At 38.4% G+C, this 13,308-nt stretch overlaps 1 protein-coding gene across 2 annotated transcripts in view; it reads left to right on the plus strand.

The window, feature by feature from the left end:
- The first annotated feature begins 14 nt into the window (after positions 1–14).
- The window catches only part of RBM25 (RNA binding motif protein 25), a 33,655-nt gene continuing 20,361 nt past the window's right edge, over positions 15–13,308 (plus strand). For both annotated transcript variants that reach the window (XM_026849374.1, XM_026849376.1), the window contains exons 1-5: positions 15–125; positions 6,552–6,672; positions 10,435–10,484; positions 11,920–12,090; positions 12,392–12,449. In XM_026849374.1, the coding sequence (XP_026705175.1) occupies positions 6,567–6,672; positions 10,435–10,484; positions 11,920–12,090; positions 12,392–12,449 (385 nt within the window). In that variant the 5' untranslated portion in view covers positions 15–125; positions 6,552–6,566. The remainder of the gene's footprint in view (positions 126–6,551; positions 6,673–10,434; positions 10,485–11,919; positions 12,091–12,391; positions 12,450–13,308) is intronic.

The raw sequence follows: 13,308 nt of genomic DNA on the forward strand, positions 1-13,308 counted from the left end.
GGAGTCCATCGCACGCCCGAGACGAGGCCCTGCGTCTCTCAGGTGCGAGCGGACGAGCCCGTGGCGGACCTTTGCCGGCGCCCGAAACTGCTCCCCGGCCTGGGCCGGGCCACCTCCAACTGCCGGTGGGGTTTTGCTTGTCGATGTCGGGGAAGCGGGTCATGCGAGGAAACGTGTTTCCAGCGGATCGCGGTGGGGAAGTTAATGTCTTTAGTGCGGAGTGGGGTGGTCATCCTAAAACACGTGTTAGTAGCTTGTGCGTGAAAGAATCCGAGTGAATCATCCGTGTCGGTAGCAGTTGTGGTGTGCATATTGGCATGTTTTTCTCATCATGTCTTTCTCCATTATAGAAAAAGACTTTTGCTTGAAAGAAAATAAGGGGTTTTGTTTAAATACAGGGAGCATCCTGAACGCAACTAACTTTTTTTGGTAGTAGGTCTTACATGGATTTACAGGAAGTGAAATCTTAAAGTTGTAGAGTTCTTAGTCTATTCAGATTAAAAATGCATGCATACGGATTTTTAGTAATTTTTTGTGAGGTGGGAAAGCATTGCTTCAGGTACTGCATCAGCATTTATGGAAGGTGGTCCAGAATAAATTCAAAGAAGGAAGAACAGTACAGTTTTTTACTATCCCAGTAAAGGAGTGGCACTGTATACAGCGCTTCACGTTTCTTTGCTTCTGTCTTTCGAGTGCCTATTCACATAAATGTTGTAATACCACAACCACGTTTGTGTTTTGGGAAGAGTTAATAGGAAAGTTAGTGAAGAGTCATTTATTTGACTGACTAGGGCTTCATATGGGTGCAGAGGCACAGAATTAGGAACTAAATCAAAGATGTTAAAGTTCTGGTGACATGCTTAATGGAGCCCTAGTTAAAGGGCTTTTGGACTGAGGCTTTTGTTTGGGTGTGTTGCTTTTTTGTTGCTTTATAGTAATAGCTTGGGATACAATTTATTTCCTGGTGGCTAGTGTATGCTTTCTAGATCACCTCTGAAAAACGGACTTGAGCGAATACTTGGTTTGCTTATTCAGAAACAAATAACACTTAGAAAATCCTAATCTGTTTTATCTCTTCTCTGCTTAGCTTGCAGGCAATTTTGGAGAAAACTGTAGGGCTATATGAGAAAGTAGACATTTTCACTGAGTTGGCTTGAAATAAAAGATTTTTCTTAGAGAGGTTTTTTTGTGTGTGTGTGAAGCAATAATATAAACAGTATCTCCAATGGCTGACAAACTGTGAGGTTATTTTTGTAATGGAATGGCTTAAAAATCCTGTAAAAATTATGTAGAGGCTGATGTAAAAGCCTATGTAATAGTACTAATTTGAAAAGGTTGGTTTACTGCATATGTTTTCTCCAGTTACTTCTGAAATTATGTCTGTTGCTCAGCTGCACCCATCATATGACACAAAATGTATACAATACTTAGTCACAAATGAGAGGAAATTATTATTCATCTCTGCTGCCTAGGTATTGACATTAGAATTAAATGCCAAAACATTTTACGATTCTTATTAAGAATTACTCTAGTTCTTAAAAAGCATTAAAAACATTTTTATGTGTGAAAGCTTTTCTATAGGGACATTTCAGTGAAACATGGATATACAAATCAAATGTCTTGGTATAGCATCTGTTTAACCAGGGCGTTACTGGATATCATAGTGTTACACACTTAGCAGGCATTTGGATTTTGTCAGGTGCTCTTGTAATACTCTGAATGTTAAGATTATAATCAAAGCTGGATTGTAGTTCATTTAAAAAAAAAAAAAAAATCCAAACAAGTTTTGCGCTTAACTGCTCCCTTATTTTGGGGACTAGCTTGTGAAGCTATTTCATGCAACTTAGTTATTTTAGACTAAGTGTTCAGATTTTTTGTGGTACAGAAGAATTGTATTGGGAAAATGTTGAAGAGAAGTTAAAATCAGGCAAAATCAAATCAAGCTATATCAGCCATACTGTCACTGCTGTTATGACACTACCAGTACGTATTCTGAAAACACATTGTTTATGCATTAAGACTTCAGGATTTTTACAGTTAACTTTGTGTAGTATAACAGCAGCTCAACAGTAAGTGTTGTAACTGTTTCATGGGGAACTTAACTGTTTTTAAAATGGTTAAAATGTTTTCTGGATTTTTAAATAAAAGTGTGAAGAGATACTAAGGAAATTAAATCCTGTGACACTGGTAGAATTATGGTGCTGCCCTGAGTAGGTGATAAAATTGTCAGTTTAAAATACATTGGATACCATTTTATGAAACTACATTCTGTTTATGACACATCTCTTCACCCCTTTATTAAAAAAATGAGGTAAATAAAAAAAGTTTAAAGAATACTATGATTTTTTAAAAAATACAGTACAGCCAGACCAATACAATCTTCTCACATAGTCAGTCCCCTCTTGTTGGGACTTCTGGGATTCAAAGATAATAATAAAGAAGCATGGGGCAGCGATGTCTGAATGATTGTGACCCTTGTTTCATAGTAATTCTGCGTGGTCTCAGACACTCGAGTCCAGCATGCCCTCAGGCCAGCCTTGTGCCTCTAATGGACAGAGCTGTGTCCCAGCAGGGATAGCACTGAGTCAGAATTAACAAGTCTCGGTGGATTTTGCCAAACCTTAAGAGCCGTATGGGTATCCCTGTACCCTCTCAGAGTTTCAGAAGATTCGTGCAGCTGGCTCTACATGGCGTTAGGTTCCACCAGGACTTATTAACTCAGAGAAGGCAGCGTATGAAAGCAACTGAACTCCTTCTAGGCCAAAGTTGAACCTTGAATGTTATAGCTGTGTTTGTGCAGCACTTGTTGTAGTTAATAACTTGGGCTGGATTTGAGCTGGGTCTGCTTAGAGTAAGCTTAGATGTTTTGCCACCCATGACATTATTAATCTGCAGCTTACAAAAATTGCCTAAGGCCAGTAAAGTGTGCACTTACATTCCTGTGTTAACTTGGATAAGGAGTGTGCTTTTGAAGGAAGCCTCGCAGTTGTCCTCACCTGGGAAACCTTTTTTTCATACTGGTTTGCGCTATTCCAGTGGAGGAACTGGATTCCTTTTGGATGAAAATATATCAGAAAATGCACTCCTACCTGCAAACAGCCATTTGTTCCAGTGGGGTGGGCCTTCCCAAAACGTGTAGTGTAGACATTAGGGTCTCAGCTCCATCTGTTTTGTTTAACAGACATGCTCCCGTTGTACTGCCCTGCTTGCTGGCATGGACATGGCCTAAATTGTCTACACTTTGAGTCAGAGACCTGACATAAATCCATCATTTTGGGGACTGAAGATGTCATTATCTCAGTATTTCAGGCAAGATGTTCACTGCTTTTCTTACCCCTGTATCTTTGTGATCACTATAACATTCACAAACTTAATTCCACTTAAAGAGCTGCTAGCTGAAATTCAGCTGTCAAGAATGCTGCTTACATCCAATTTCACTTGAGGTGCTACTTGCCCAACTTAGCATCTTGTAACTTTCTATACCTATCCCTTGCTTTGTAGTTTCTTATAAATTTGATGTCAGAGGCCCCTCTTGACTGTTGGAAAAGTATGTATGTTTCTTCTGTGTTCTCTAGCTGCTGACAGAAAAAGTGTGCTACGCAGTTCCCTTCATTATAACATCTTGTATGCAGCAACGAACTGGGTGCGTCTTCCTCTCTTGTCCAGATCTCTCACTTCTCCAGAGAGCAGTTTCAATTTTGGTATCTGTTGATCCTCACAGTTTTCATAACAGAAGCAGAACTAAGCTGTTCTCTCTGCCAGTTTCACACTGATAGTTACATATAGTAGCAAGAAAGAGAAAAATCTTTCTTTAATTCTAGTGTTGCTCTTCAGTGGCACAGACGGCAGAGGTGCTAGGATCAGTCCGTGCGAGAATTAAGTCAGTAACAGAGCAGCTTTCTAGCTGCTATGAAAATAACTGTATAAATACGAAAAAAAAAATAAGACCAGAGTGCTTCAAGTAAAATGGTTTGTTGGAGCCTTACAGATAACGGTGTTTCACATCACGACCAGAAGATTGAAAGACTAAATTTGATCCGTTCTTAACTGCCTTGTTCCTTTTATGTAGTAACAATTACTTTGTTGTCTGCTAAATCTTTGCTTTTTAAATTTAAATAAAAAAAACCAAACCCCAAAACAGATTTGCCTGTGTGCATATGTAACATCCATTGAGTACAGCATGTTTCAGCATCTTTTAATTCAAACAACTGTTTCACCTCTTAGTCCCCAGGCCCTTTTTTTAGCTTCTCCAAAATGCTGTCTCAGATAAAGTGCTTATCAGAGCAAGAGAAGGGACTGCACCTACAGCCTGGAAAATTACTTTCCCAGTTGTTCTTTTTTGTTTAACTGACCACTCTGTAATGTCTTTGGGACCTCAGATGGTGTAATGCTGTTGTAGCCTGTTTAGAACCATCTCAGACCCAATAGCTTATTACTCTACCATCGTGCTACAAAACAGCTTTAAATTTTGTCCAGTTGTCTGTCAGCTTGCAATATAGATAAGGACTGAGAGCTTCAAAGATCTTAGTTTCCTGCCTTTCCTGGGACTGTTGGCTGATTTTTTTGGTGGAAAAAATTTGAAATAGTGATGCCAAGGCGGATAAGGGAGTTCTGTTCCCTTCCACACCATTTAAGTTCCACATTCTAGAGGAATGTCAGCGGATGTGCATGTAATCTGAAGAGACAATAAACCATATTCTTCCACCCAAGATGTTTTATCAGTACACTTTTGCTGCTTTTCTTTGCCTGTTCCATTTTAAAAATTGAAGAATGATAGAGAGGAAGTGTGTTTTTAGGCATATGGATGCTAAGGGAGAAGAAAATAAGGATGAATGTTTCTTATATTGCATAAAATAATCTTACTGAACTGTTGAAGGAATGCTTGCATTTGCTTTCTTGTTTCTTTTACCATCTTAGACCTTGTGTCACAGGAGCATTTTATCTTTTCTCCTGGTGAGATGTTGATGAATGCCCTTTGGGGCCAATTAATGAATGTCGTTATCACAAACCTCTTGTAATTGATGTAGCTGTAAATGTGACTTTGAGTGAATTATTCTATAGGGTCATATAAGTGTTCTTAACCGAATAAGTAAGTTCTGATGTTCAGAGGTACTACCAAATACGTTTGGGTTTCCCTTTCATGATCTCCAGTCCGCTGTCTATCTCTCATAGTTGTTTCCAGTCTTTGTGGGAATAATGATTCTCTTAGTATAATTTTTTAGCTCTTTCAAATGTATTGTGGGAGAGTACTGATATTAGCTCTTACTTCTAGTATTTCAGACTGTCGTTAACTGCCTGCTCTTGCATGGGAGGCACTTCTGTCTCCAGCAAAGCTCCTTTCCTCTTTCTTAAGCGTTCAGTGCCAGGAAGCTGGGGAAAGCATTTTATAATCTACAGGTCTGTTGTACGTATTGGGATTTTGCTTACCAGAACTCTCTTTCTTAAGGCTGCCTGCTTCGGTTTTGACTTGCGGTTGCCTGCTTGAAAAACAATTGCAGTGAAGACCTGGTACTGTGGGTTGTAAAGCAAGCTGTACAGTCATTGAGAAATGCAGATGTTTGCACAGATGTCGCTTGTGACATTGTGCCTTTGTGATGCGTATTCACACGATCCAGTGTGTTTTAAGTTCCTCTAGTGCTTCCACACTGCAGTGTGAATGTACCTATACGCTCAGCAGTAATACTGGTGACCTGTTTTGGTTTTTATAGCAACTGAGGGCCAACTTTTTTTTGAAGACTTGACCATGTAAGGTTGCTGAGATAACATTGGAAGCAAGAAGACATGCCTCGTTAGTTGTGTTAAGAGTGATCTTGAGTTTTTTATTATTGGGTGGTGTCTGTTACAGGGTCAATAATACACACATAATAATCTGAATAGCAAATGATATTAAAACAATCTTTTCATGGTAGCATACTGACTCTCAGCTTACGGGCTATCGTCTCAAGTTGAGCTCTAGAAGATGTGTGAACTGGGAAGTTAAAAAAAAGTTCAGAGAACCCTCTTCCAGACTTTTAACTGTCTCTGGTGGAATTTGGGGACTCCTCAAGTGTCATCTTAAATACGATTCCAGTTAATACTGAGCATTGGGATGTCCCAGTTCTTTCTCTCATCTTGTTCCACAGCTGTATTGTGTGTGATCATTTATGGTACAAGAGAACTATTTGCTTTATGGAAAATATATTACAAGATTACTTCTATTTTTAGATGCTGCAAAGATAAGTTTATTTTAAAGAAACCAGACAAACTGTTAAATGCTGTTTAAGTCACACTGCTTGTAAACCATTGGTACGAGGAGCCAGACACAGTTTTGGTTTTCACTTAATTCTGAAACACTTTCCTGGAAGTGCTGTTTTTCATTGTGAAGGAAGACTTCTACTACTTTGTGACTTAATGAGTACCTGAAGAAAAAGAATTAAAAATAGTTTTAGTTTGTAGTTACGTGTCCATACAAAGATCTAAAATAATTTTGGACACTTATTATTTGCATTGCCTTTGTAATATCATGTTTGGGAACTGATTAGTACAAGCCTCCTTTTCTATCTGTTTGACAGATTGTGACTGGAAGAATGTCATTTCCACCTCATTTGAATCGCCCTCCTATGGGAATCCCAACGCTTCCCCCTGGGATCCCACCTCCACAGTTTCCTGGTTTTCCTCCACCTGTACCTCCTGGTAAGTTATGTTAGTATATGGAAGTGTTGTAGAAGTAAATTTCCATTTATTATTCTGAATTGTATTGTTTACAAAAGTTACTGGGTCTTATTTCAGTAACTGATCCATGTATATTGCAGTTGAGTGTCTAGTTTACTCACAGATCATGTCATGTGAGCAAGGTCCTTTTGGTCTTCTGAAAGCTGCTTACTTCTGACCAGAAATCAAACCATTAGAGACAATACCAGACTTTGTCTTGGACCTTTTTTCCAATACTGAAGCTAGGTGATGATTTTTGTTAATGTTAGGTATTCTGAGAGCCACTGTTTTGACAGCAGACTTAATGATTTTCAATTCCTTTCAAATAAGCCATTGTAATAGTACCTTTGGATACAGTTGGGTACACTGAGTACGTGTGGTGTGAAAATATAGGAGTAACTTTCAGAGAAGCTCCAACAGTTTGCATTGTTGTTCTCCACTTTTAATTAGTCCCACTTTTATTCTGCTTCTTACTTACTTTCCTCCACACATCTTGCAAACTTACTGTTACGTTCCTCTTTCCTTCTGATCTTCCCCAAATGAATCCCATCTTTCTTCCCTTTGTTCATCTGTAAGATCAACCTCTGTCTTTTTGAGTTGAGACTTTAATTGGTTTGGAACTGTCGTCTTTTTGTACATTTCCAGCATAGATAACAGTGACTGAAGGCAGGAAACCATAGAGCAAGTGGGAATGAGAAATGCATCAGAGAATTACCCCTCTGAAATTCATGACAAGGGCTGCAGAAAATCTCTTTATATGGTCTTAAGCTGTGTTGTGCCCAAGTGTTTTGTAGAAAATGAAGGTATTCAGAAACCAGATGACTGAACTCAGGAATGGTTTGTACACATCCATTCATCAGGCTAATCCTTACTGGCATTAATTTTTCTGAACTTTTTTCCCTGAGATCCATGGGGTGTTACCTATTTTCTGCTAAAGGCAGAGTTCTCGATTAGGTAGCATTCTGCCATCAAAAAATCTCAGGTTAAATTTTAAAACCATACTTCTTTATCATTACTGGCTCCAGTTTATGTACACTGGTATGAAAAACACCAGATGCTTTTAAAAATAACTTTCTGAAGAATATTTTAAAATGTCTGATACAAGTTTCTGCTCTGAACGTTTGCTTCTTAATGTGTGCGCCAAAGACCTTTCTGTTCTCTTGCTGTGTTTGACTTTATATATAACTAGTTTTCTTTCAGTATTAGTAATCCAAACAGTATGTAGAGCAGAAGAGTCTGGTATTAGTCAAGATGTAAATTTTCCTCTGTGCACTAGAACACCATTTACTTACCTGTGCAGGTAACATATTTTGACATGTAGAGGATATGAGTGTCTCATTTCTTAGCACAAGTATATCAGTAGAGTTGAAAATGCCACAGAGACTTTTATGAAAGTCTACTCTGAAGTTACTCCATAGGTAAGATAACAGTTTTAGTGGCTTATAATATCTTTAGCTGTTTGGCCAAAATCTCATGTTCTAGTTATCTTACTCATCCTATAATTTTTGGAAAAGGTTCAGCTAGAACAGTGCTTGTGTAAGAATGAAGTTATGAAAAGTGTTTTGATTTGCTCAAAAATATGGCTGTTAAAGAAGGTCTAGCATTTCCATCTCTGATTGTGGAAGACTTGCTAAGGAGGTGATTCTGATATCTCTTGTCATCTCTGAAAATTATTGGATACCATTAAGATGTAAAAAATTATGGTTCCTGTGTAAGAAATGGTGTAGTGGATCAGACCAGCAGTCCATATAGCCTGATGCATTGTCTGGGCAGTGGGAATACAAGATGGTATTTAGGGTGGACGTGTACACCTATCTGCTATCTGTTCCTCATGCAGCTGTAGTGTTAGGGTTATTAAGAGTATGATCTTTCATTTTTCCTTTATCTTTTTCTGGACCTGTTATTCATGAACATTTTGATACTATTTTTTGAAACTGACGATGCTGTCCATCTCCACTGTCACCTTTTGTGCAAAATTTAAGAAGTTCATTGACTGCTATGTAAAGTGCTACTTTCTTATATCTGTCTTCAAACTCATTGCCTACTTAGCATTTCCCTACTGCCCCGGTTCTCATGTGGGAGTTGGGCAAGTTGTGTCTTGCGGTTTTATACACCTCAGTTGTGTTCCATGCTTGAAGAGTCTCAGAGTAGAGTCTTTCCTAGTAAAGCAACTGCTTCAACACTTAAGTCATGTAGTTGTTCTTCTCCAAGGCTGTGTGTAGTTCTTGGCTGGCAGAAATCAGGTCTGTAAGCAGTAGGCAAGGCACAGTTGTACCAGGTTTTTGTACAGCAGCTGAATGATGCCTGTGGTCTTGATCATCAGTATGTTTGCTGATGATGCCCAGCGTTTTAGTGGACTTTTGGGGTTGGTTTGGCTTCTAAGCACTGGGCTGGTAGTTTCAGAGAACTGTTAGTGATAACACAAGTATCTTTGCTGTAACTTTAAAATCCAATTTCAGCATCATGGTAAATACAGTTACAGTAGTTACAGGGCTGCACAACCAAAGCCTGTCTTGTCTTGGAGTAGTTCCTTCAGTCTGTCAGTTGCCATGGTGCATTAAAACTGAGAGCATGGGAGAGCCATACACCTTCTGATTCTCTGAATGGTTTGGAAGGATAGGAGGTAATATGACTTTAATATGAAGGGACTGAGGAAGAGGACTGAGTGTTGGAGAAAAAAAATGATGGAATCAAAGCAAAACCAGAATGGATGAAGAGAAGGCTGGAGAGGGTGTCTGAGAAGTAGTGTTGTTTCAGGACTAAGCACTGGAGAAAGTGAGAGAACAAGTCCAGGAACAGTGGGTTGCAGAAGCTTGGTTAGGATCTTATGAAAACAACAGAAAGAGAGATGGAGAAGGGAAGGATCAAAAGAGAAGGATTGAGAGTGAAAGATGAAGAAAGTTTTTTGTAAAATGAAAAACAGAGATCTAGAATCCCTAGAGAGTATTTCTCTGAAGAATATGAGATTCACTTCATTCGTAGTTCTTGAGTCTCAATGTCTTTACTGGACAGCAAATAGTTTTGAAATCCATTCACTTAATATCTTTAACTTCCTTTAGCAGCTGACATGGAAAGACAAACAGCTTTTATTATGATCAGATATTTGGTTCACATGATAGCACTTAAAGCTGTCAGTGGATTTGGTAGTGGGAAAGAGAGGGTATTGCATAGTTTCACTTGATTGAATATTGTAAGTTAAATTTTAGAGACTGCCAAATCAAGTATTCAGCAGGTAGGGAGCTTCTGGATTGAGGTTTTCTATGCCACCTTTATTATGCTATTCCATAAATAGTAGCATGAGGCCTGGTGGCATCCTCCATAGAACTGCATCTCTAATCTGTATGCAGAGTCGATTGTGCTATGAGAACCGAGCAAGTCAGGAATGAGATTATCATCAGTAGGACTTCATCTTCTTTTGCTCTGTTTGTGGAATTCCTTGCCTCAATCATCATGCAGCCATCTTCTAGAACAGTACAGTGGTTTGATTGTGCTTTGAAAATAGACTTGTTTGTGATGATCAAAGTTGAAATGGTAGTGTGTTAAAAGTGACCACGATGCACATGATACGTTAGCGTACTTGGGCTGTGCTTGAATGCTTAAGAGATTATTGGGAATCAGCACTGTGAAATTCTTATTTGACCAAAAATTGCTGTCTGCTTTGGAAGTCATGTCTGTGATTGGTTTATTTGTATTCATCAGTAATCTCAACAGGGCAGACTAATATTAATGTCTTGTCTTTCTTAGGGACCCCTATGATTCCTGTACCAATGGGCATTATGGCTCCTGCTCCGACCGTAAGTATTACAGTGGGGATGAGATGATAGCAAAATAAAATGGAGAGGAAAATTTAGTAGATGTCAACAGTATTTTTGTTTGCTCTATTCCATCAGAGTTCATACTATGAAAGGAAATGCTTCACTTTGAATGCAACTGTTAAGCAAATATTATGTTAATTTCTGACCTAGACAAAATTTGAAGTAATGTCTGGAGGTGCTAGCTGCAAAGGTGAAGCAATTACAGTTCTTGCAAGAAGATGTACTTCTCTGAAATACAATGATTTAGGTTTTGCCTTTGGGTCACACATGGTTTTCCTACACAGTACAGTTAGATCAGTTAGGTTTCAGGTCTCTTGCTTTTGATTTTGGTGACCTAACAAGAGTGCTCTGGAGGTATCACCTCATCCAGGTTTATAAGGCTGTCATGCAGCACTGCTGAGTTAGCCAGAAAGATGTGTGTTGACAACCTTACCAACGAGCTTTCTTTCCCCATGTTGCAGGGGAAGGAATAGTTGCATCTAAGATGTGTCTGTGGAAGAGCATATGAGAGAAAGATCGCTTTGTTTGTCTTACTAATTTCTAGTTTGAAGGAAGGTTTATGATTTATGGGGCAGAAGAAAGTGCTCTTTAAAATACAAAGGTTACTTCTTGGAGTCAAGGTGAATTACAATTCTGTGATTTTTGCATAAGTGAATCTCCCCCAAAATACTGAATTTCTTGACAGCTTGTATTTGTTACAGAAAGATATGGTCATGGTAATCAGTGCATTTAAAACAAAGATACCTGAACAAATGCATTATTCAGTTCTCCAATTAAAATAATTTTTATTAAGTGACACTTTTAGAAGGGTGTTTTGAGAAGGGGGATTCAGTGCATATATACCATTAAATCTTGTGTGGAAGGCGAGGGGTGCAGCAAAATGGAACAGATGATAGTGCCTATCTCTGTACAGTTTATTTTACAAATGTTTGCTCCTTAACCCAAAGAGGCTTTGGTCTGTGTGTTAATTAAAGCAGTAGTGTTCACTCTGTGAAAGCTCCAAGACCTGCCATGTGTTCATTGAAGCCTTTTGCATCAGAGTTACTCTTCTACTTGCAGCTTCCTTTTTACACTGTTAGGTAAGGTACTTCAAGTTCCAGTGACTCAAATGCTGCAAATTAGTTATTTGTAGAAGAAATAATATCTAATGTTACTGTGCTCACATTGAGATCTTCCAGTAGCCATGTTCAGGTACACCTTTTTTTTTCTGTCTGTCTTTGCCAGCAAATGGCAGTCTTTTCTGTGTTAAAAGCCTGAACCATATATTGGTGTCTTCTTCCATAAGCCTAAGTTTCATATGAAAATTTAATTCTTAAATGCATGTGCATCCCCAACTCTTTCATCTTACGGATTTACGTAAAAAAACCCAAACAACCCAACACTCTTATTTTACACCCTCTTCCCCTCTTTCTAGGTATTAGTTCCTACCACAGTGTCTATGGTTGGAAAACATTTAGGAGCCAGAAAAGAACATCCTGGCTTAAAGAACAAAGAAAATGATGAAAACAGCGGTCCCACTACCACTGTCTTTGTAGGCAACATTTCTGAGAAGGCCTCGGACATGCTCATACGGCAGCTTCTAGCAGTAAGTAGAGTGGACTCCTTGTTAAATTTAATCTCTAGCTGATGAATGAAATTATGACCCACAGAGTGGACTGAAACCAAAAGCAGAGTTAGTCCCACTCACTGGAATAGCATTATGCTTGACTTCAAAGGCAGGAAGTGAACAGTACAGCTTTCTTAAGCTGTAGATGTCAGTGAACATAGATGTATTTTTAATTTTAGTATTGTTTACCCTTTTTACATGTTATCTTTTGCAGAAAGTGGTTAAGTTTTTGTAATGTTTTGAAATAATATTTATTTAATAATATTTCCCTTTAATGCAGAAATGTGGCTTGGTTTTGAGTTGGAAGAGAGTACAAGGGGCATCTGGAAAACTTCAAGGTAATTGTTCATACTTTTCAAAATCTGTAGTCAGACTCTTGTATTTACTACCTGGCACTTCTTAAAATATCTGATGCATTGTTATTCTTGATACATTTACTTTTCAAGATACTGTATATGATACTTAACTGCTAAATACTTCCTACTTCCTAGTAAAGGACTAGTGTTTTCTGTCCTTGGAATCGAGACAGAATGAAAAAAAATAAAATGGAGAAAGATTAAATGGGAAGACGTCTTGGAGGCCTAATTTTGCTCGCTTTTCTGTTCTGAGACTTAATCAGTTGTTTATAGACCATCCCTGAGAAAGGTTTGCCCGTTTGGACTATAGCCTACGAAGGAGCATATCTGCAACACTGTTAATAGTCTCTTCCATTACTATGTATTACCCTTCTCTCTTAAGGAAGTTTTCCTGATGTAAAATGTATCTTCCTTCCCTATCATCAAATTGAACTGATTTATTTCTTCTTGTGACCTTTCTCCAACGGATACAGGAAACAATTTTGGTTTACTAATTTTGCTGTTAGTATTTTCATATCTTCCCTGGGTTGTTTTTTTTACTGGTGTTTTTTTAAGATGTAACTCAGTTTCTTCAGCTTTCTTATAGGTCAAACTGTTTATTTTGCTCTCATAATGTGTTTTTCTCATGTACAACTTTCTGTAACTATTGTGCAGAACCTAGTTTGAAATACCTCTCCCTTCAGGTTAACAATGAGCTGTCGATTACTGTTGTTGGTTTTCAGACAATTGCAAATCCACCTGAGATGTGTCTTCATATAGACTGTATTTGGTAGTTAAGACAGACATGTCAAAAGCTTTGCAAACACAGTCACAGAATCACAGAATAGTTTGGGTTGGAAGG

The sequence above is a fragment of the Athene cunicularia genome (genome assembly GCF_003259725.1).
Source record: "Athene cunicularia isolate RWA chromosome 5 unlocalized genomic scaffold, athCun1 chr5_part1, whole genome shotgun sequence".
Lineage (NCBI taxonomy): Eukaryota > Metazoa > Chordata > Aves > Strigiformes > Strigidae > Athene > Athene cunicularia.